Source organism: Moschus berezovskii, chromosome 3 (assembly GCF_049115385.1).
Source record: "Moschus berezovskii isolate FMDL1 chromosome 3, NW_MosBer_1.0, whole genome shotgun sequence".
In the NCBI taxonomy this organism is placed as follows: domain Eukaryota; kingdom Metazoa; phylum Chordata; class Mammalia; order Artiodactyla; family Moschidae; genus Moschus; species Moschus berezovskii.
The window spans coordinates 27,279,978-27,304,388 of record NC_142462.1 but is presented as its reverse complement, the minus strand read 5'-3'; the positions used below and the strand labels follow the sequence as shown (position 1 = coordinate 27,304,388).

Here is a 24,411-nt window from a genome sequence, read left to right as displayed (position 1 = left end):
GCAATTTAGATTTAGCCATTGCAGTTCTTAATATTTGGTATTAAATCAAATAAATTCAAATACAAGGAAATACTTTACAAAAGGTGTACCTTAATAAAAAAAAAAGATATAAAAATATTGTCTAAACTATTCAGGGTTTACTTCAAGACTCCTTATTATCCTACCCTATACTATCAACAGCTAAAATAGCTGGTGAAGAAACTGAACTTAGCAAACTGGAAAATTTTATGAGTTTTCTACTTGAAAATGTGTTTTATAAATAAAAACTAGTACAGTGTCCATACCATTTTCTCTTTTCTTATTGTTCACTAAATATGAAATTCTTAGATAATGTATATTTGCTTATCAAGTTCTTGCAAAGTAAGACTAACACCTAAACCCTCAAGAGATAGTTATAACTTTACTATTTTACACAGAACTACGTACAGGAAGGCTGAAAACCTAAGCTGATTCAGATTTTTCTCTCAGCAAGTTTTATTAATCCATCCTGAATCTAATGATGTACAGAGCATACATCATGATCTCAGAGTGAGGGTAATAAAAAAGGTTCTCCCAGAAAACCACTTCTTAGTGCCCGTGTCATACAGGACCATGCAGCCCAGCTTTCAAAGTTGTTTTCAACTACTACGGAGTAACTTTATCAAAAGTGTAAATATACACATTAAAACTCAAAGCCAAACACTTCTCCTATTGCCTCAAGTAGTTTATTGGTAGTTATTATCCACATTTCTATAAATATAAACATTCTAAGTGACTGTCACTAGTGCAGGTATTAATACACTTAACATGTGAAGGCTCCACAGGAAGCTACTTCATTTTGTGTGTAACAAGAACCAAGTTTCCAAAAACTCCATTTAAAAAAAAAGCAAAAGTAACAACAACAAAAAAAAAACCCAAAACCAAACCCTGCTAGCAAAGTGCATTTCTTTTGGTTATCTTCAAAACAAATAGGTGTTGGCTTTAACACACACAAATCATGTTGATTTGCTAACACGTCATCACAGGAAGCAAGTCTTCACCTGCAGATAAGAATTAGGTAAAGGTTTGCCTCCTTTTAATTTAGAGCATTTTTTTGGAGTCCAACATAAACAGTGCTAGTGAATTTAACACAGCTTTGCTACTTTCCCCTTCATTTTCTACAATCGTTAATTCTTATCTGCAGTACTGTATCATTTCTCTCTACCTTATAATAAAGACTAGACTACCTGCATAACACTGTTCAGTTTGTAAACAAAAAATTAAAGCTCAGCGCACATAAGGATATCGCTTACATTTTCACTGCACAGTGCATTAGGTGGTGTTTATAAAGCTTCTGCTCTTCTCAAAACACTACAAAAATATATGAAAAACCACATCTGTGTTTAGCCAGCAAATAAAACAAATAATTTACAACTGCAATACTTTATAGAGACCAGGTATTGTAATTACATCCTCTTGACTGAATTCATCAATCGCTTTCTTCATAAATCCATATACATATCAAAGCATATGCATTTAAGATTAGTCTACATGCCCAAATCTACTATATAAAAGAGTTATTACTTTAGGTTCTTCAACTGAAAGTGATTCTGACAACAAAATATTTCAACAGCCCTAAGCCCCCCAAAAGGTGTTTTAAACCTGACCGTGTAAAAAGATGCATAGCTGTTTCTAAAAAGTACAAGACTATACACCAAAACATGCTTTGTCAGAAAAACTAATCCATGCACTTGAATATGCCCTAAATACCTTTTTATTATTTGAAGTCAGACCAACTTAAACATCGTCTAGAATTAACATATAGTATTACAGTATTTAATTCCAGAAAATGTCAAGATTCATTTGGCCAAATCTTAAGAAACCAAACACTTCCTCCTTGTCCCTGACTGATTGGACCAATGTGATCAACGTAACTGTATATATAATAATGTACTTTAACATTTCCCTTCATTAGCACTTTATCTTAACATACAAAGCCTTGCATACAATTTCTTTGCAAAGGCTTCCCCTGCCCCCCAAAGATGTAAGCACAAAACACTAGGCAGACAATCTTCAAAGTTTTATTTCACTAACTTCAGGTCAAATTTCCCTGTTTTCTGGTCAATTTTCTATCCTTGCTTGGCTTCCCAAAATGGCAGTACCAGAAGATTTGTTGGGTAGGGAGAAGAGACCATTTTAAGAAGCATTGCATTTACTCATCTTCCACAAGGCAACAGAGTTGGACATCTGAATGTTCAACACAACAAAGCTTTAACAGCATCCAGGAAGGCAGGCAGGCAAACCAGGCTGAAGACACTCTTCCATTTGTCAAAATCAGACCAGAGAAAACCTACTCCACACAAATATAAAAGGTATCACCATTCATCTTTTCTTTTTCTGTTGCCGCAACATTTTTCTTCTTTTAATTATCATATCATGTAGTTTCTCAAGTCCTTCCTTCAGTCCATCGCCTATGATTGCACAGGTGGGCTGCAAATGCCAGGGAGTTGATGAGCTCAGTTCACCCATTGCTAACAATTTCTCAATTTCTGAGAGAGACAATGAGTTCCTCAGGTCTTGTTTGTTAGCAACTATAAGCACTGGGACTCCTTGATTTTCTGATATCCTTGTTATTTTATGAAGTTCAGTTTTAGCTTCTTCCATCCTTTCAACATCAACAGAGTCCACGACAAACACAATGCCATCTGTGCATCTGGTGTATGACTTCCACAGTGGCCTTAACTTCTCCTGACCACCTACATCCCAGAAGTGGAAAGTGACTGTTTTAGAATTTCCCAAGGTTACCTTAATTTTTTCCGTGTTAAATCCTTTGGTAGGCACGGTATTTACAAATTCATTGAACTGCAGCCTGTATAACACAGTTGTCTTCCCAGCACAGTCCAAACCCAGGATGACAATGTGGAAGGACTGAAATGAAGGCAGGCTGGAGAGGATAGAAGTCTGGTCTGACAGTCCATTCCCCATTTCCAGTTGCAGAGAAGTGTTCCAAATTGGAATGCTTTCTTCTTACTCTTTAAGAACTTCTCTTCCTAGGAGATCCAGTTACCAGACTGCTGAGGGGGAAAATGAATGTTATTCTTGTAAAATAATGTACAACTGTTCTCTCTTCCTGCTAAAATAAGCGACACGAGGAACGTGATAAATATGATAAATATTTATGGAATATGATAAATAAAAGTTGCCTCAGTAAACAAATGAGACAAGAATCATACGCAAAACGAGGCGAACGACAGAATAAGCACTGCCACTGAAATTCCTTAACATTCACTGAAATTACAGTAATATGTACTTTATTCCTCTGGGTCCCTAGATCTCACAGACCTCATACGGGCACAGTCTACGAGAAACTGATTCAAGTCGCAGTAATCACGTAAGGTTTTTTTTTTTGACAGAAAATTTTAACACGTAATCTGATCTTCAGGATTCCACAAGCTTAAGAGCAAACCCAAGGACACTATTATCTTACGCCCGCCAGTCCCTCCCAAAATACAATGTTCTCACCTCCTGAATTGGAGCGTGGGTCCAAACGAGAAAGCATTGATAGGCTTCTCGACACTGGGGCGGACAAGCACCCCACGCCCGCTCAGCTTAGCTCTCCAGGAAGCTCTGGCGGCTGCAGCACTAGAAACCTTGGTTCCAGACTCGGACCACGCCCACCCATCACGGCCCACCCCCGAGCCCGAATCCCATTGGTCACCTGCGTCAGCGCGTCCACGCCACGCCCGCCCCCGCGCCCTAATTGGTGAGAGTAACTGCCGCTCCCAGCGCGGCGCAGTCGGGCTCTCCCTCGGACCAAAAGCACCACCTGTTGCCCTCGAGTCAGAAAACAGGGCGCCTGCAGAGGGAGCCGAGCGACCCCTGTAGGGGAAAGGGAGACTCGGCCGGCCAGCGAGGTCCCCGCCACCCCGCTCGCTCCGCCCGCCCGGGCGCACCTGCAGCACAGCCCAAGGACGCCGCGCCGAGGTGCTCACGTCCGAGGCCCACGGTCACCGCCGGCATGTTAACTGCTTCCCCTCTGGCCGGAGGGTCCTCCCTGCGGCCGCGCGGGTCCCCAGGCGTGAATGCTCCCGACCTGGTGCGCCCGCCGGGGAAGGCCCGCTGTCCTCGCAGCACGATCCGCTCGTCTCTTTCCCTCCGCACCCGGCCGGCAGGGCTCCCTCAGCAGGGCGTGGCCACATCAGTTGCCCTGCCCGCGGCGGCTCACCTGACTACATGGCCTTCCCTCGTCCGGATCCAGCGTGGCTCTCTGCCATTCGGGAGTGCGTTGGTACCAGCGGGAGGGCGCCGGCGAGGCCTGGGCGGTGGCAGCGGACGAGACGCCGCTTCCGGGGGCGCTGGCCCGGCGCCGGGCAGCCCTAACCGTGCTCTGCCGACCGCCCGCGGCGCCCGCCCGGGCCCCGCCCCCTTCCCGGGCTCCGCCCCCTTCCCGTGCGCGCCCGGGCGCGGGCCAGTGGAGGGCGCGCCGGGGCCGGGTCTCCTAGCAACGGCAAAACAGGGTCAAGTTCAAACCGACCGGGCGCTGGCTAGCGGCGGGCGGGTGTGGTGGGGTTTCCGGTCTCAGCCCCGACAGCCGCAGCTGTTTCAGAAGCTTACTGCAGCCGGCCGCTATCTTCGGGCGGGCGCCGCCTAGACGCAGGGCATCCTATGGCGTCCTCGGGGCGGTGGCCGGTGACTCGGGGTCACGGATTTCAGAGGACTCCGGACGGGCGGGCCCCTTATGTAACGGGGTGACGTGGACGTGTCCCAGTAGCTGCCCGGAGAGTCCTGGGTCAGACTGATGTCTGTAACACATCCTCCTTAAGCTGAGCAAATAAATGCCCTCTGCCTCGTGATTCTAGCAACAACATCTCGGTGAGGTAGCGACAGGTAGAAATATGCCGGGTTTTACAGACGAGGAAATCCTCTCGTTCCAGATAATCCAAGGAAAATTAGTAGTGGTCCTGAAATTTATCCGCTAATCACTAAATCCATAATGCTTTCTACTGGATAAGTTTGACTCATTGCAACCGTGTGCTTAACCCATAAATGTGCAAATATTTATTGAACACCACAGGCAGTAAGGACAATTCTGTGTGTCTGGGGATAGAATGGTGAGCAAATCAGACCTTGACTTCGCACTCGTGAAATATTGAAGTCCGTGAGAGAAAAAGAAAGTAACCACATGAATAAATGTAATTACAAAACATGATCACAGAAATTCAGAGTACTTATAACAACAAATAAGGAGGAGTACTGATAAAGATCTGGGAAATCTTTAATGAATAAATATCTTTTTGGTGGAGGCTGTAAGATATTGGAAGATTTTAATGGTGCACTGTTTTCCAAAAAATTGCACTTTTGTAAAATGGATTGAAATTTCATCAAGAAATTTCCCGATTTTTCTCAAGACCATTATTGCTATATTTGTCTCCTTATGACTAGCATTGGAACAGTACTTATCACACTAGAGTTTAAAAAATGATGTAAAACCTAAAGACTAACCTAAGCACAATGCATATTTTCAATACAGCAATACTAATTTTGGAAAAAAATCTAGAAGTCTCAAATGGCATATTCTACCAAGTTATTTATCTAGTATAAGCTAAAGCTTACTGTATTATAATTGTGAACTCTCATTAGCCATTTTCAGTAATTAGCAAGTGATAAAAGGCATACCCTTTTATCACTTTATTAAAGTGATAGTCTCCCTTTTCTTGAAAATTTAAAAATATTCTTTATTAAGCTGGATAAAAACTTGCAAATTCTCATTAAATGAAGAATAAAGAGCAAGCTTCTATGACAGCATTCTTGTTATTCTAGCTTTGAAATCAAGCAGGCCATATTAGTTGCATATTCATATATTAGTGGCTTCCCCAGGTGGCTCAGTGGTAAAGGATCTGCCTGCCAATGCAAGAGACGTGGCTTCCATCCCCGAATGGGGAAGATATCCTGGAGAAAGAAACGGCAACCTATTCCAGTATTCTTGCCTGGATAATCCCATGCACAGGGGAGCCTGGCGGGCTATAGCCCATGGGTCACAACAAAACGACAAAACAACAACAAAATATCAGTTGCTGGGATGCATTTCTGCACACATTTCCTTAAAGCCAAAAAAAGATGAGATAGTAAAATATTGAGAGCTTACAGGCTTACAGAATCACCTTCACTAAACTGTACTTTAATGTTTTATACTAGGCTTATAACTAGAACCCTCTGGTTAACTATATAGCCTGTGGGTGAAATTCAAGAGATAAGAATGCTTTTTACAGGTTTAAAGGGCTGCAACAGAAAAGACAAGACAATGCAGCAGAAACCATCTGGGGCTTTGCAAAACCTAAAATATTTGCTCTCTGGATCTTAACAGGAGAATGATACTCCTGCTTTATAAGCAATAACAACCATATGAAAACAGCAAATGATAGAAAATGATCAAATTCATACAACACACAGTCTATTTTGTTGCACAGTCTTTCTATAGAAGGCCCATTCAAATATCTAATTTCAATGCTATGCCAGGAAAATGCACCCTTTAGGCTACAGTTCATAAACTATGTGCTGATGTGTTCTGGGGTGCCTCAGAGAAATCATAGGAGTTTTATGGGATGTTTTAACTTTTGGAGGGAAATACAGTGCCATCTGTTGGACCCTGATAACAACTACAACTATTAACTTGTCTGAATCTATCCCATGTACGCAGGAGCCTGGCGGGCTACAGTCCCGGGTTGCAAAAGAGTCAGATGTGACTAAACATCTATTAATAAAAGGAACTCTGGGTTACTTCTTTTGGCTAGAGGAACCATGAAAAAATTACTGAGACACTAGGAGCTCTGTGAACCTCTGACTAGTTATGGTTTTTCAAACTTGACTAATAACGAGAATCACCTTGCAGTGCTTATAAAATACAAATTCCTGGTCCCTATTACAGGCCTGCCAAATCAGTATCATCAGGAGAAGGGCTAGTGATCTGTGTTTTCATCCTAGTAGTCAATGATTAGACATTTTGAAGAAATACTAATCTTAAGAAAGGGTAAGTTTTCTTCTTTCAAATAAAAAAACTGAATAATTTACCTTGTTTCCCCTATGCGAATACCAGGACCCAGGTCAAATCTGATGTCTGTAGCATTCTTTCGGTCTTCCAGAATCTGATTTTCAACTATATACTTAAGCATATACATACTGCAACTAATGCCCTTCTTGACATTTGCCACTTTTTTAATTTCACTGCATCAGGTCTTAGTTGCAGTACGCAGGCTTAGTTGCCCTGCAGCACGTAGGATCCTAGTTTCCCAACCAGGAATTGAATCTGAATCCCCTGCAGTGCAAGGCGGATTCTTTACCGCTGGACCACCAGGGAAGTTCCAACCACTCATTATTTTATATATTGCTGCTTCTAGAGTTTCTCACTTTGTTTCAGTGAATTTTTATTAGAATTTTCCATGTTTGAAGGCCTGGGTAAACAGAAGACATGATTTCTAGTGAAAGGAATTAGTTCAGTGGAGGCACTAGACACATAAACACTTAACTGCTACGATATTCAACAGGACTTCCGAGTAGTAATGTAGAAGCTATTATCAAGTCCTACGCCTGCACAAAATTTATCTGACAGTCACAACAGCTTAACAGAAAAACATAAACTGAATATTCAAATGTTAAACTGAATATTCACAGTTTATTGTGATCCAAAAAAACTGCCTCTTGAGAAACCTGTATGCAGGTCAGGAAGCAACAGAACTGGACATGGAACAACAAACTGGTTCCAAATTGGGAAAGGAGTACGTCAAGGCTGTTTATTGTCACCCTGCTTATTTAATTTATATGCAGAGTACATCATGAGGAACGCTGGGCTGGAAGAAGCACAGCTGGAATCAAGATTGCTGGGAGAAATATCAATAACCTCAGATATGCAGATGACACCACCCTTATGGCAGAAAGTGAAGAGGAACTCAAAGGCCTCTTGATGAAAGTGCAAGAGGAGAGCGAAAAGTTTGGCTTGAAGCTCAACATTCAGAAAACGAAGACAATGGCATCTGGTCCCATCACTTCATGAGAAATAGATGGAAAAACAGTGGAAACAGTGTCAGAGTTTATTTTTTTGGGCTCCAAAATCACTGCAGATGCTGATTGCAGCCAGGAAATTAAAAGACGCTTACTCCTTGGAAGGAAAGTTATGACCAACCTTGATAGTATATTTAAAAGCAGAGACATTACTTTGCCAGCAAAGGTCCGTCTAGTCAAGGCTATGGTTTTTCCCGTGGTCATGTATGGATGTGAGAGTTGGACTGTGAAGAAGGCTGAACGCTGAAGAATTGATGCTTTTGAACTGTGGTGTTGGAGAAGACTCTTGAGAGTCCCTTGGACTGCAAGGAGATCCAACCAGTCCATTCTAAAGGAGGTCAATCCTGGGTGTTCATTGGAAGGACTGATGCTAAAGCTAAAACTCCCAATACTTTGGCCACCTCATGCGACGAGTTGACTCACTGGAAAAGACTCTGATGCTGGGAAAGGTTGGGGGCGGGAGGAGAAGGGGACAACAGAGAATGAGATGGCTGGATGGCATCACCGACTCTGTGGACATGAGTTTGAGTGAACTCCGGGAGTTGGTGTTGGATAGGGAGGCCTGGCGTGCTGTGATTCATGGGGTCGCGGAGAGTCGGACACGACTGAACGACTGAACTGAACTGAACTGAAACTGAATATTCAAAGAACTCAAGGAGTATCAGACAAGAGGTAGGGGAACAAAATTGCAGGTAGAGTTGCCGGGAGCCAGCGAGGGAAATCCTACCTGTGGCAAAGGTCAACTGGGGAAGAGGCCTGACGGGCAAAGGCTAATCAGGGCTCGAGGAACCCCCTGGACTTACCTGAGCATCTACCCCAAAGAAAACTGGAGTCTGACTGCTTTACTATCTTACGCCTCTTACCAAGTCCTCTAATACTTACAGGGGCTTCCCCCCAACCACCTTTCTCTGAAAACATTCAGAGCTGTAGTTTAAAAGTTCTCCTCGGCTTAATAGGAGTGTTCCAATCCAAGCCCCTCTGATAGCTTTCTAACTTGCATGACAAGTTTGTCCGGGCTCTTACAACTATGAGTGTGACTGTTTATAGCCTCCCAGCCATGCAAGGACAGAAAGCCTAATATTCTAAAATACAGGAATCTGTTGAAGAAGTTAAAATCACTAGAATAGTACTAGAAAAGATTTCATTGTTGAATCAATGCTTGCTGCAGTTTCCTCTATCTATTGTATCCTTGGAAATATATTAATCCTTTGACTTAACCACATCAGATCTTAAGTTAATAAGTTCCTTTCTTGCAGCTCACTACACCGGTGCCTTATAGGAATGTAACTTTGTTATGTGTCCAACACCTAACTTTAGGAAAGTCACCTTAAAGAAAAGTCCTTTACTTGCTAACTAACCTATTGTTAGGAGAGAGGGCCATAAACTGTTAGCAGGCCCCCTGGCCAGAAGAGGATGTAAACCACCTAAAACTTTTATCACAAGACACACAAATAAGCCCTGATCCTGATAAGGGTCAAGACTGCTGACCCCACGCGATTTTGGCATGACTCTACCTCCCTTTCTTTGTTTCTTATGCGCTTAACTTAGGGTATAAAAGCAGCACTGGAGAATAAAGTTTTGGGCCTTGCTCACTGAAGCTTGGTCTCCCCGTGTCGTTCTTTCTCTTTTTCCGTCTTTTTCTCTATTCTCCTTTTTCTGGTTGAGATCCTTGGAGCGCTGGGCCCTCTGAGTTTACTTATCTGCCTGGGCTTCTAAGACCCACTCGAGGGGGTGCCCTGGTGGGGTACCTCAAGTGATTCGAGAGGGCGCCTGCGGCCTACGTAAACAGAGCAAGCCCCGTGCTGGGGTTTTATTGGTTTCCAGCGTAAACCAAGGAATCATCAGCCCCTGTCTCTCTCTCTCTCTAACGCCGACGCCGTTCATCCCGAGGATACCCTGGGTCATATCGGGGCTGGACCCCGATATAGAGTAACAGTATGCAGAGCATGCTGGCATTAAGTTTACGACATGTTTAAATCCATCCAAAAAGAGGAGACTATAATTTCTCATTGGAAAAAATAATGTGCTAGGGGACCTTAATGGATAGGTCTTCCAGACAGAAAATCAATGAAGAAACAGCATTTGAACAACAGTATAGACCCAATGACTCTAGCAGACATATATACAAAACATTTCAACAGCAGCAGAATATACATTCTTCTCAGACCTACATGAAACATTATCCAGGATGAATCAAATACTAAACCACGAGACAAGTCTCAACAAAGCTAAGAACATTGCAATTATGTCAAGTATCTTTTCTGACCACAATGGTAGGAAACCAGAAACCAGTAACAGGAGAAAAATTAGAAAATTCACAAATATGTTATGTGGAAATTAAATAACACAGTCCTGAACAATCAGTGGACTGAAAAAGAAATCAATAGGGAAATCAAAAAATACGGAGACAAATAAAAGTGGAGACACAAAACAAAACTTATGAGATGCACCGAAAGCAGTTCAATGAGGTAATTTATAGTTAGAAATGCATACACTAAGGAAAAGGAGAAAGATCAAAGAAACAACCTAATATTACATTTCAAATAACTAGAAAAAGAAGAATAACCTAAACCCAAAGTTAGCAGAAAGAAATGATAAAGACTAGAGCTGAAGTAAATGAAATAAATAGAAAAATAATAGATTAGCAAAACGGGGTTAGTTTTTTAAAATATAAATAAAATTGACAAACCTTTAGCTAGACAAGCCAAGAAAAGAGAAATGGTTAAAATAAAAAGAAAATTATAAACGAAAGAAGGGAACCCGAAATGAATACCTCAGAAATACAAGGGATTGTAAGAAAATAATATGAATAATTTTATGCCAACAAACTGTACAGACTAAAAGAAAGGGATAAATTCTTAGAACCATACACCCTCCCAGGACCGAATCATGAAGAAACAGAAAACCAAAACAGACCAATAATGCATAAGAACACTGAATCGAAGAATTCTCAACAAAGAAAAGCCCAGGACTAGATGTTTTCACTGGTGAATTCTACCAAACATTTAAAGAAGAATTAACACCAGTCCTTCCCAAAATCTTCTCAAAAATTGAGGAGGGAAGGCACACTCCCAAACTCATTTCATGAGGCCATCATTACCAAAGCCAGAAAAGGACATTAAGAAAACTAGAGACCAATATCCATGATGAATATATATGCAGAGATTCTCAAAAAAATACCTGCAAACTAAATCCAGTAGGATATGTAAAGAATCATACCATGATCAGGTAGGAGTTATTTCTGGGATGCAAGAATAGCTCATCATAGGCAAATCAACAAATGTCATATACAATATTAACAGAATGAAGAATAATAGCTACATATATAATGCATGAATGTATGCGAAGTCACTTCATTTGTGTCCAACTCTTCGTAACCCTATGGATTATAGCCCACCAGGCTCCCTCTCCATGGGATTCTCCAGGCAAGAATACTGGAGTGGGTCACCATGCCCTCCTCCAGGGGATCTTCCCAAGCCAGGGATCAAACCCATGTCTCTTACATCTCCTGCATTGGCAGGCAAGTTCTTTACCCACTGAACCAACTGGGAATCCTATGTACATACACACACACACACACACACACACACACAATAGAATATTATTCGGCCTTTAAAAAGAAGGAAATTCTGCCATTTACAACAATATAGATAAACCAGAAGGGCATTATGCTAAGTAAAATAAGTTAGAGAAAGACAAATACTGTAAGACGTCAATTATATGTGAATCTTAGAAAGTTGAACTCATAGAAACAGAATGGTTGCCAAGGGCTGAGGGAGAAGATGAGATGGGGAGATGTTGATCAAAGGATACAAACTTCCAGTTATAAGAAAAATAACTTACAAGGTAAATAAGTTATATTTCAGTTATATATTATATTTAAGTTATAAATAATTTATAAGATAAAATTCTGAGGATCTCTTATACAGCATTGTCACTATATTATAAAACACTGCATTGTTTCTTGAAAGTTGCTAAGAGACTAGATCTTAATTTTTCTTAGCGCATACAAATGGTAACTACGTGAGATGATGGAGGTTTTAACTAATACTGATATTACTGTAATAATCATTTCGCGGGGCTTCCCTGGTGGCTCAGAGGTTAAAGCGTCTGCCTCCAATGCGGGAGACCCGGGTTCGATCCCTGGGTCGGGAAGATCCCCTGGAGAAGGAAACGGTAACCCACTCCAGTATTCTTGCCTGGAGAATCCCATGGAGAGAGAAGCGTGGTAGGCTCAGTCCATGGGGTCGCAAAGAGTCGGACACGACAGAGCGACGGAACGGAACGGAATCATTTCACGATATACATATGTCAAACCATCATGTTGTACACCTAGACTTACATAATATCACATGTCAATTATATCCCAATAAAGCTGGGGAAAAAAAGATATGCCTAGAAAAGAGATATTTTCCCATGCCCCAAATAATAGAAGAAAAACAGATGCATTTTATGTTTCTGAAGTGTATCAATACCATTCATACTCATAGTAATTTATTCATGCTTCATAATCATAGAGCTGTGTTTCCCTGATGGTTCCCTGATGGCAAAGAACCTGCCTGCCGATGGAGGAGATGCAGGTTTAATCCCTGGGTCAGGAAGGTCCTCTGGAGAAGGAAAGGGCAACCCACTCCAATATTCTTGCCTGTGAAATCCCATGGACACAGTCCACGGAATCTCAAAGAGTCAGACAAGACAGCGACTGAACAACAGCAATCGTACAGTCAGAGTATTTTTGAGCTAGACTCCATCCGCAGTTGCTTCTTGAACTCCTCTGCCAAACACGCAGCATGTTCAAAACTTAATTATCAGTTCATTATCACTCTGACTGAAACATGGCCTTCCTCTTTCAGTCCTTTTTGGGGGGTTGATGGTAATTTATTTAATAACCCAATTAATAATCTCAGAGCCATTTAAAAAATTCTCCTATGCTTCACTTATGATTAGCCACCAATGTCTCTTTATGTCTTTACATGGTCATTTCCACTGCTTACATCTGGTTCTTATGATGTCTCTCCGAAACTGGTTAATTCACCTCCTAACTGATTTTTCAGTTAACAGGCAGTGGCAGTGGGATTTGTTTCCTATGTCTGGCACCAGAGTCTGTTCTCCTTTCCATTCCATTTGAGGGAGTCCACATTTAGCTTAATTCACTTTGATCCACTGCAGCATAAACCCAGGGTATAATTTTTGACAAGACTTTAAAAAAAAGAAAAATGTCAGAAGGGAAGTACAACCCCAAATTCACTTGGAATGAACATCTAGGTATGAATTTACCGGGCCCATAGAGCCAAAAGCCTCCTCCTCCATTTTATGGTCAGCTTCAAGGTCTAGCTCCACCACTTTCACGTCCCAGGACAGATTGCCCCTTCCTCCAGGAGGGCCTCCATGGGCCTCTGAACACCTAGTCCAGGCCCAGCTGCAAAGAGGACCAATGGTATAAGAGAAAGATATCATGCCACACCCCATATAAGGCCTGCTTTGTATAGCTCTATTTCCCAGTCTTGAACTTGCCTCTTCTAGGATGAATGATGTGGGCTCCCCTGGTGGCTCAGCGGTAAACAATCTGCCTAGCAATGCAGGAGGCACAAGAGACTTGGGTTCAATCCCTAGGTCGGGAACATTACCTGGAAGAGAAAGTGGCAACCCACTCCAGCATCCTTGCCTGGAGAATCCCATGGACAGAGGAGCCTGGCGGGCTACCATCCATGGGGTCGTACAGAGCTGGACGCGACTGAGCACACCCCACACACACAGGGTGAATGACAGTAAGAATGTCCAGTCCAACAGGGCCCCAGTAAGGCCACCACATCAGAAAAGATGAGTCTTCATTCGCCTCAGTTTTAAGTAGCACTCTGTGTCATACTGATTTCAACAGTCTAGTTCTATCCTGTCCTGAACATCTTATACCTGTCAGTCACAGGTTTATGTCCTCTTGGGGTGCTCCACGGCTCAGTCTTTCAGTCTTTCTTCCTAAGTAATCTCATCCAGTACCAAGGCTTTAAGCATTCTCAACACTCTCAAATTTGTCTGCACACTGGGCCTCTTCCCTGTACTCCACAACTGAGATGAACATAAGCCTGTCAGACAACCTCTAAACCTGCTCTCCAGACTCAACATCTCTCTTTGTATTCATTGGCAAATCAATTTACTTGGTCAGAGCAAAAATGTGGAGTCATCCTCATACGTTATATCTAATCCACCAGCAAGCCCTGCGGACACTAACATTTAAACCTGACCGCTTCTCACACCACAGTGCTGTCCCTCCAGTTCCTGTCTGCTGTTCCTGGTCTTCTAATATGGTCTCTCTGCTTCTGGGAGAAAGCTTTTCCGCTAGTCTCACAAAGCATCTCCAGAGAAAGGTCTTCCCTGAATACTTTATCTGAAGTGTCTACCCTGCCCTCCCTTCTCCGTCACTCTCTTTTCCTTATTCTATTTCTTCCTAGCACTTGTCTCTATCTGGCATAATTTGTATTTGCTTACTGTGTGCCCTCACTAACTGTCCCCTTCTTCTTTTCCATCATAAATTCTAGGAGGCAAGGGTAATGTCAGTCTTACATACAATGTCTACTGCACTGTCTAGCACATAGTAGGAGCTCAGAGAAATTATCAAATGAGTATTTAATATCCTAAGAAGAACTGCTCAAACAGAAACTCACGGATCTCCACAAAAACAAATAATTTCAAGGCACAATTCCATACAGAGAAAGCCAAAACAGATCCTAGATAAACAGCTTTGAATATCCGGTTGTTAAAAAGAGAATGCTTGGCTTCTCAGGGTAAAATATCTCAGTATTTTTAAGACAAATCATCAGGTGCTTGCTGTGTTTTTATATTTAATGAACCCATTCAGGTGCTTTCTCATTCGCAAGAGTTGAAGAATGCAAAGGAGTGTTCAGATTTTTACAACTTTGAAGCAGCAACTAATTATAATTTTGAGAAAAAGAATTTTCCCATACCTTCAAATCATCCATGCTTCAAATATTTTAGCACAAATTTCAGCTAGATTTTTGCTTTAAGCATTTTCTCTTTTTTTTCTTTTCTTCATTTGTTTCCACATAATATTTTCTTCTTTGTTTTATCATAGTGGTGGTGATCCTGTGGTGGGGTGCGACGGGGCGACTATTATCAGAGTGTACATGGTTAATATTATCACACTGTTCCCCTTGGATAAGAAATGAGAACCATTATTATCATGAGTCAGGGACAGGCAGAAATTACCCTTTTCAATTCCATGAAATGTATCCTGATACTTTTAACATCAAGGGTTCATGTGTGTTTGAGCCTGGTGTAAACTATGTAACAATCACTCGGGAAATGATTGTTACTAGCATATATAATCACTCCAGTACTCTTGCCTAGAAAATCCAATGGACGGAGGAGCCTGGTAGGCTGCAGTCCATGGGGTCACTACGAGTCAGACATGACTGAGCGACTTCACTTTCCCTTTTCACTTTCACGCATTGGAGAAGGAAATGGCAACCCACTCCAGTGTTCTTGCCTGGAGAATCCCAGGGACGGGGGAGCCTGATGGACTGCCGTCTATGGGATCACACAGAGTCGGACACGACTGAAGTGACTTAGCAGCAGCAGCAGCAGCACATATAATTGTAAGTGCTTCCTCGTTTTGTTGAACATAGAATACAAAAGACTGGATGACTAATTTCAGATTCTCTAAACTGAGTATCTGTACACTTAGTGAGGAAAATTTAGTTTTTATTCCAAAAATAATTGATATCATGACATTTGGGGGTGTTTTAATTAAGGAAAAACATTTTAATATCTAATGATGTGGTACATGGTACAAATATTACCTCAAATACTTCCTCATCATTAAAGAATTTCTGACAATTTGAAATATCTTTAAATGAGCATTATAGACAAATATAAAACAAAAAAACAATAGGCTAGTCCTCACTGCAAAAAGTTACCTACTAAATAATTGTATTAGGATGATTTATAGTCTAATATCCTACTGAAGATAATGAGAAAGTTTTATTAGATTTCTCTTAAAAGTCCATTTTATTTATTATTAATGCACTTACTTAAAAACATATTCCACAAATATTTGATAGAGCATTAAGCTAGTATCCAAATAGATACTTAGAAAACTACAATTCACTCTTTGCCCTAATGATTGTGTGTTTGTGTGTGTGTGTGTGTGTTTAATAGTGCTGGAGGAGTTAACCAGGTGTGCCAAGTGATAATCTGGAAAAAAGACAAAGGTTAAGTAATTTAGTTTAGAAAAGAGTCTGATGCTGGGAGGGATTGGGGGTAGGAGGAGACGGGGACGACAGAGAATGAGATGGCTGGATGGCATCACCGACTCAATGGACATGAGTTTGAGTAAACTCTGGGAGTTGGTGATGGACAGGGAGGCCTGGCATGCTGTGGTTCATGGGGTCTCAAAGAGTCGGACACAACTGAGCGACTGAACTGAACTGAACTGAACTGAATCCTGAAGAAGGAATAATTAATTATGCTGTGTGTGTGTGTGTGTGTGTGTGTGTGTGTGTGTGTGTGTGTTTGTGTGTGTGTGAATGCACTCAGATGCTCAGCTGTGTTCTACTCTTTGTGACCACATGGACTGTAGCCTCCCAGGCTCCTTTGTCAATAGGATTCTCCCAGGAAGAATACTGGAGTAGGGTGCCATTTCCTCCTCCAGGGCATCTTCCCCACCCAGAGATCGAACCTGAGCCTCTTATGTCTCTCTCCTGTGTTGGCAGGTGGGAAGCAGTGAGCCACCTGGGAAGCCCTGTTTAAGCTGGTAAATAACTTAATAAACCACTAAAAGGTGGTTTGTCTTACATTTAACATTTAAGGGCAGCTTGGACTCTGGTTTATTTTAAAATTACGTCAGGTAGAATCTTTGCTTCCATTCAGTGAGTTTTCATGTACTGATGAAAAACATCATGCTTTACTGGAAACTTTGTTCTTGATGAATGACAAGAAAAGACTAATTAAGAGAAACATGGCAAAATATATCACGTGTTTGAATATTGATATATCACTCACTCTGTAAATAATACATTTTGGTGACTTATGGGGAACATTACAAAACATAAATGAGCTTTCTATTTTGATGCAAAAGTTCTAATTAAAGTCTAGTCTGTAAATCATTAATAAGCATTCTTCACACCTTATCTGATTTTAAATTTCCACTCCTTATTTTGTTTTAGTTCACATTAAGGAAATCTTTGATCACATCTGAGATGACTGCTGAACAATTCAGTGCTCTCATATGTATGACATCAGTTACTTTAAGTAAAACAATGTTCAAGTTGATGGGAATAGAAAGTATTTTTTATAGTTAAAAATGTAAGTGACAGTTGATAAAATAACATGTATAAAATACCATGGTTATCCCTTAAGATGATATTTTAACACTAAGTGAATGTAAAATGACTTATAAATTCACCCATCTTCAAAAAATTTAGTCTACTAAAGTTAACAGTAATCCAATGTAGAAAGATATAAGAGCAAGTTACATATAATGCTGCAGAAACATCTGACCACATGGATTTACTGTCAATCAGGAAGAGCAGGTACATGTGACTGAAAAGGTGACTTTGAAGCTGGGTCCATACAGAAGGCTTTTGAGTTTGTTCATGCTGGAGGAAGGCAGGGAGAGGGCAGAAGCCCAGAGAGGGAGTTCATTCCAGGAAGAAAACGGAAACAGCAGAAGCAGAGGCACAGAAGGAGAGAATCCAGATGTGATCCTAGGAAATAGCAAGGAATTTATCAACTAATAAAAACATAGGATTGCGTGACAAGAGGCAAGTTCACCAAGAAAAAAGAAAACGGACTCTTATGCTGGAGTGTCTTGCATATCTTAGTAAGGAATGTGGACTTCAGCCATTGATGACTCCTGAATTTACCTGCCATTCCAGTTAACTCTGGGCTACCCTGGTGGCTCAGATGGTAAAGAATCTGCCTGCAATGCAGGAGACCAGGGTTTGATTCCTGGGTTGGGAAGAGCCCCTGGAGGAGGGCATGGCAACCCACTCCAGTATTCTTGCCTGGAGAATCCCATGGACAGAGGAGCCTAGTGGGTCGCAGAGTCAGACACGACTGAAGCGCTTAGCCCGAACGTACACAAAACAGTTGGCGGTATTCTGAAGTCGTAATGCTCTAGTTTGCAGACCTTTGATTAGTGTTTTTGGTTTGTCTTCTAACCTCATCTGCCACCCTCTCACTCCCGCATTCCCACCCTCGTTCCTGTGCTCCATCCACATAGCACGGCTCCTCCATGTATTCCACAGCATACATGGATGGAAAAAATAAATCGTTTGACCTAAGAAAGAAATGGAAAATTTTACTGGAGCCAAATTAAGGATTATAGCCCAGGACAGCCTCTCAGAAAGCTTCGAGAACTGTCCCACCTGTTAGAGGTCAAAGCACCAAGTTTCTGAGGCAGAGGACTGGCTGTACATTAAATGGCATTATTATTGACAGTTTATACAATCTAGCAAGTCATGGGTCACAGGTCATCATGGCCCCTTATAAGATTAAGAAGGAATGTTATCTTTTAGGGAGCTGTCTTGTCGGTGCTAGGAAAATGTTGCTGTTCATGGCTGAGCAGGTATTTCTGCCGATGGGGAGGCTGGGTTGATGCATAACACAGATACAGAAGGCACAGTAGAGGGGAGATCGGGGGCCCAAGGGCACAGAAAGCTTTTATGCTTCAATTTTTCTTGTCTTGCCATAAAAGATGAATTTTACTTCACAGTGTCCTTCTATTTCATGACTCTGCACTTTTTATATGATGCCCATAGGTCCCATGGAGAAGGCAATGGCACCCCACTCCAGTACTCTTGCCTGGAAAATCCCATGGACGGAAGATCCTGGTGGGCTGCAGTCCGTGGGGTCGCTAGGAGTCAGACATGACTGAGCGACTTCACTTTGACTTTTCACTTTCATGCACTGGAGAAGGAAATGGCAACCCACTCCAGTACTCTTGCCTGGAGAATCCCAGGGACGGCGGAGCCTGGTGGGCTGCCTTCTATGGGGTCGCACAGAGTCGGACACGAGTGAAGCGACTTAGCAGCAGCATAGGTCCCATATCTACTCCTGTTCAGCCCTCCACTGACCCTTGTTCCCTTGGATATCCGTGTATCGCTCAATACCAGGTTCTAGAACCTGCGTCTCTAACTTTCTCAAACAGAGTAAGGCACTGTTTCCTTTGTGCTGCTTCTAGATCACGTGCCTGCCACTACTGAAGCATTCATCACTTTGAAATTCTTTGTTTTCCTGTCTTAGCCTCCTGCTAGACTCTGCGATCCCCAATGTGAAGCACAAAGCTGGTACAGAAGCTATCACAGCAATCTACCTTAATTAGGTTGATTATTTTTTTAAACCAGACACAGCTGCCATTTAAAACTTGCAGGATGCCCCTCCTTGAGGCTTATCTTTGGTTGGAAAGAAGCACTTTAAATGCCCCTTCTCATTAAATAAAATGTAATCAGGCAAAGATTGCCTGGGAAACAAGACAGAATAGGGCCCCTTTTTAAGAAACAGTAAATAGTACTGCCACTCCAAATGGATCTGTCACTTGGGGAAGGACAAGACTTTGTCTAGAGCAAAGGAATACCCTGGATGGAAAAGAAATAAGTCATGTACTTCAGTGAATCGTTCCATTTAGACTGAGATGGTCTCAACCAAGATCTATGGCAAGAATGAAATGCGAACATGTAACAGAAAGTGAGGGAAGGGTCTGCACTGTAACCTGGAGTCCAGACTACGATGAAGATGGAAGGTAAACCTAATTCCAGGACACACTATAGATGAATCAGAAACCCTCCCTCCCCCTCTTTCTTCCTAACACGCTGGACTTAGTCCAGATGTAGGGGCACTATTTCTTTACATCATAACTACTACAACTTCTATAGGGATCTTGGCTGATAATCACATTAGAATAGTAGGTCCTGTTTGGAACAATTCTACAGGCAAAAACAGCAGTGAGTGAAAATCAAGAGACACTGGAAGATTGACCATATTATCCTAGACTGTATCATTACAAAGTATTTAAAGATAGAATTGGCTCATTAAGTTCCCATGGTTATCAGATCATTCAGGGAAAGAGGACAGGCCCCAAGAGAAAGATACTAGTATTCCTTGCTAACCTAATATTTGATCCTGAGGTGGCTGTATTTTGAAAAATAAGTTTTGTGACTTTCTTTGTGCCCCAAGCAACTCATATCAGTCGCGGAATAAATAGTCATCAAAGATTTTTTTTTTTTCCCATTTACAGACTGCCAAGCTCAGGTTTGTACTTTAGGAAGATTACTCTGACCAGAAAATGGGTAAGAATAGAGAAAGAAAGACTGGTTAGGAAACTTGGTAAGACTCCTGATTAGAGCTTAATTACAGCTCTGTTGGATTCACGGGGGAAAGGAGTTAAATAATTTGGAGAGAAGATGGACAGGTCCTAGAAATTCATTCAATAAATGTGGTAAATGAGGTATCATATAGCTCTTATGTATTTAGCCAGAGTAACTGGAAAAATGTTGGAACAATTAACAAAAAGTAGAAAACATGCACACAAAAAATTAGGAGGCACCAAAAAAATTAGGAAGTTCAAAAGGTGACATTGGTGTGGTAGAGAAGACAGATAATGAACCTGAAATAAGTATGCAGGTTTGAGGCGGTGGTGATACATGTGTACACAGAGCAGTCAGCCCAGAGGTTTTCGAGAAGTTATCACAGTCACTTGGTGTGGTTTGTCTGTCTGCTTATTGCAGAGATTTCTGTTAGTTGGAATTTTTAGATTACATGTTACATACATTATGATTGATTAAGCAGGCAACACATTTTGATTTCCTCACAAAGCTGTAAACTACTGTTGATTATAATGCTATCATAAACAGAAAATAGCAGGAAAATAATGATTGCAAACCAGTAGTGAGCATGAAAATAAAGCCTGTTTTCTTGTGCAACAGCTGCTTTGCATAGCTTTGTGCTTCCTATGTCAACAATTTTTTAAGTGCTTAGTTGTATATATAAATCCTAGGGAAAATCCCATGGATGGAGGAGCCTGGTGGGCTGCAGTCCATGGGGTCGCTAGGAGTCAGACACGACTGAGCGACTTCACTTTCACTTTTCACTTTCCTGCATTGGAGAAGGAAATGGCAACCCACTCCATTGTTCTTGCCTGGAGAATCCCGGGGAAGGGGGAGCCTGGTGGGCTGCCATCTCTGGGGTCGCACAGAGTCAGACACGACCGAAGTGACTTAGCAGCAGCAGCAGCAGCAGGGATAACAGGAATTCTGGCAGTGGGGGAGGGGCAACACAAAACAAGTCTGAATTAAATCAAACCTGGATTTACTTGATTTTATGGCTTCCTTGGAGCTCAGATGGTAAAGAATCTGCCTGCAATGCGGGAGACCTGGGTTCAATCCCTGGGTTGGGAAGATCCCCTGGAGGAAAGTATGGCAACCCACTCCAGTATTCTTGGCTGGAGAGTTCCCGTGGACAGAGGAGCCTGGCGGGCTATAAGGGGTCACAAAGAGTCAGACATGACTGAGGGACTAAGCACAGCCCATATCTATTTTATAGCCATATACTTACTGCCATTTTTTTAAGAACATGCAGGAAAACTTACTTTTCTATATGACTAAAAGTTTTTAGCTTCAAAATTTTTCAATTGAAATATTGGTTTAATTGGTGTACTTCATTAATAATGCATGGCTTCTTAGGAATACAACTCTGATGTATGGTCAAGAGATTTTATAATGTCCCACCCAGACCTACTGAATCAGATTACCTAGGGGATAATGTCTTTAAAAACTTCTGGAATGAGAAACAGAAATCATTGACAGGAGTTGGTGCAGGATAAGTTCCCAGGGGTTCTGGGGTACATGCAGGATAGGTGTGACTATTAGAGAACAGAGGACAGAAATTTGGAGGGAAGCCTATGTTTCCACATGCATAGCAATTTAAAAAATTACATTACTTCATGCAATTCTTCATCTGTCAGGAAGGGATCAGAAGAGAAGGTTCTAAAACAGATGGGGGTCAGAAGAAATTGTGTGCTGGCTCTGGCGGGTGAGACTGTTTCTCTGTTATGCATACAATCCTGGTCAGTATGTATGAATATTATGATCCAGAACTAAAAGAAGACTTAGAAGGAGGCTAAAGGGGGATTTGCTTCTGTTCAGTTACATTTAATCAGTACTGTTAAATACTGATATGAATGATCACTAGAAGGGAAGAATCTAGGTCATCCCGGGCCCAGAAGGTTGGGCTATCCAAGTACAAGGATCCAAGATACGAGTGAGAAGGGCGCCCTCTGTAGGTGGTACACGATCAAAGCAGGCATCAAATCAAACCTTCCTTCTCAGAAATTCTACTAGTTATAATTTGGCCATTCAGATATGACCTAAATCAAATCCCTTATGATTATACAGTGGAAGTGAGAAATAGATTTAAGGGACTAGATCTAATAGACAGAGTGCCTGATGAACTCTGGATGGAGGTTCGTGACATTGTACAGGAGACAGGGACCAAGACCTTCCCCATGGAAAAGAAATGCAAAAAAGCAAAATGGCTGTCTGAGGAGGCCTTACAAATAGCTGTGAAAAGAAGAGAGGCGAAAAGCAAAGGAGAAAAGGAAAGATATAAGCATCTGAATGCAGAGTTCCAAAGAATAGCAAGGAGAGATAAGAAAGCCTTCCTCAGGGATCAATGCAAAGAAATAGAGGAAAACAACAGAATTGGAAAAACAAGAGATCTCTTCAAGAAACTTAGAGATATCAAGGGAACATTTCATGCAAAGATGGGCTCGATAAAGGACAGAAATGGTATGGACCTAACAGAAGCAGAAGATATTAAGAAGAGGTGGCAAGAATACACAGAAGAACTGTACAAAAAAGATCTTCATGACCAAGATAGTCACGATAACGTGATCACTGACCTAGAGCCAGACATCTTGGAATGTGAAGTCAAGTGGGCCTTATAGAGCATCACTATGAACAAAGCTAGTGGAGGTGATGGAATTCCAGTGGAGCTATTTCAAATCTTGAAAGACGATGCTGTGAAAGTGCTGCACTCAATATGCCAGCAAATTTGGAAAACTCAGCAGTGGCCACAGGACTGGAAAAGGTCAGTCTTCATTCCAATCCCAAAGAAAGGCAATGCCAAAGAATGCTCAAACTACCGCACAATTGCACTCATCTCACACACTAGTAAAGTCATACTCAAAATTCTCCAAGCCAGGCTTCAGCAATATGTGAACCGTGAACTCCCAGATGTTCAAGCAGGTTTTAGAAAAGGCAGAGGCACCAGAGATCAAATTGCCAACATCCGTTGGATCATGGAGAAAGCAAGAGAGTTACAGAAGAGCATCTATTTCTGCTTCATTGACTATTCCAAAGCCTTTGACTGTGTGGATCACAATAAACTGTGGAACATTCTGAAAGAGATGGGAATCCCAGACCACCTGACCTGCCTCTTGAGAAACCTGTATGCAGGTCAGGAAGCAACAGTCAGAACTGGACATGGAACAAGAGTGGTTCCAAATAGGAAAAGGAGTGCGTCAACGCTGTATATTGTCACCTTGCTTATTTAACTTATATGCAGAGTACATCATGAGGAACGCTAGGCTGGAAGAAGCACAAGCTGGAATCAAGATTGCCGGGAGAAATATCAATAACCTCAGATATGCTGATGACACTACCCTTATGGCAGAAATTGAAGAGGAACTCAAAAGCCTCTTGATGAAAGTGAAAGAGGAGAGTGAAAAGGTTGGCTTGAAGCTCAACATTCAGAAAACAAAGATCATGCATCTGGTCCCATCATTTCATGGGAAATAGATGGAAAAACAGTGGAAACAGTGTCAGAGTTTATTTTTTTGGGCTCCAAAATCACTGCAGATGCTGATTGCAGCCATGAAATTAAAAGACGCTTACTCCTTGGAAGGAAAGTTATGACCAACCTTGATAATATATTAAAAAGCAGAGACATTACTTTGCCAACAAAGGTCCATCTAGTCAAGGCTATGGTTTTTCTTCGTGGTCATGTATAGATGTGAGAGTTGGACTGTGAAGAAAGCTGATCGCTGAAGAATTGATGCTTTTGAACTGTGGTGTTGGAGAAGACTCTTGAGAGTCCCTTGGACTGCAAGGAGATCCAACCAGTCCATTCTGAGGGAGATCAATCCTGGGTGTTCATTGGAAGGAATGATGCTAAAGCTGAAACTGCAATACTTTGGCCACCTCATGCGACAAGTTGACTCACTGGAAAAGACTGATGCTGGGAAAGGTTGGGAGCGCGAGGAGAAGGGGATGACCGAGAATGAGATGGCTGGATGGCATTACCGACCCTGTGTACATGAGTTTGAGTGAACTCCGGGAGTTGGTGATGGACAGGGAGGCCTGGCGTGCTGTGATTCACGGCGTCGCG

General features: G+C 41.9%; 1 protein-coding gene across 6 annotated transcripts; it reads right to left on the bottom strand.

Annotated features, from left to right (window-relative positions):
• Positions 1–688: 688 nt before the first annotated feature.
• Positions 689–4,324, bottom strand: ARL4A (ARF like GTPase 4A). 6 transcript variants are annotated; one of them, XM_055420508.2, is made up of 2 exons: positions 4,184–4,324; positions 689–3,032 (listed from the first exon to the last, which is right to left on the bottom strand). In XM_055420508.2, exon 2 carries the CDS (start codon positions 2,941–2,943, stop codon positions 2,341–2,343), a length of 603 nt encoding a protein of 200 aa, XP_055276483.1. In that variant the 5' UTR covers positions 2,944–3,032; positions 4,184–4,324; the 3' UTR covers positions 689–2,340. The 6 variants fall into 6 exon arrangements, with proteins under 6 accessions (XP_055276483.1, XP_055276484.1, XP_055276486.1 ...); XM_055420509.2 differs by having other exon boundaries at positions 689–3,029; XM_055420511.2 differs by lacking the exon at positions 4,184–4,324 and adding an exon at positions 3,912–4,046 and having other exon boundaries at positions 689–3,029.
• Positions 4,325–24,411: the final 20,087 nt, after the last annotated feature.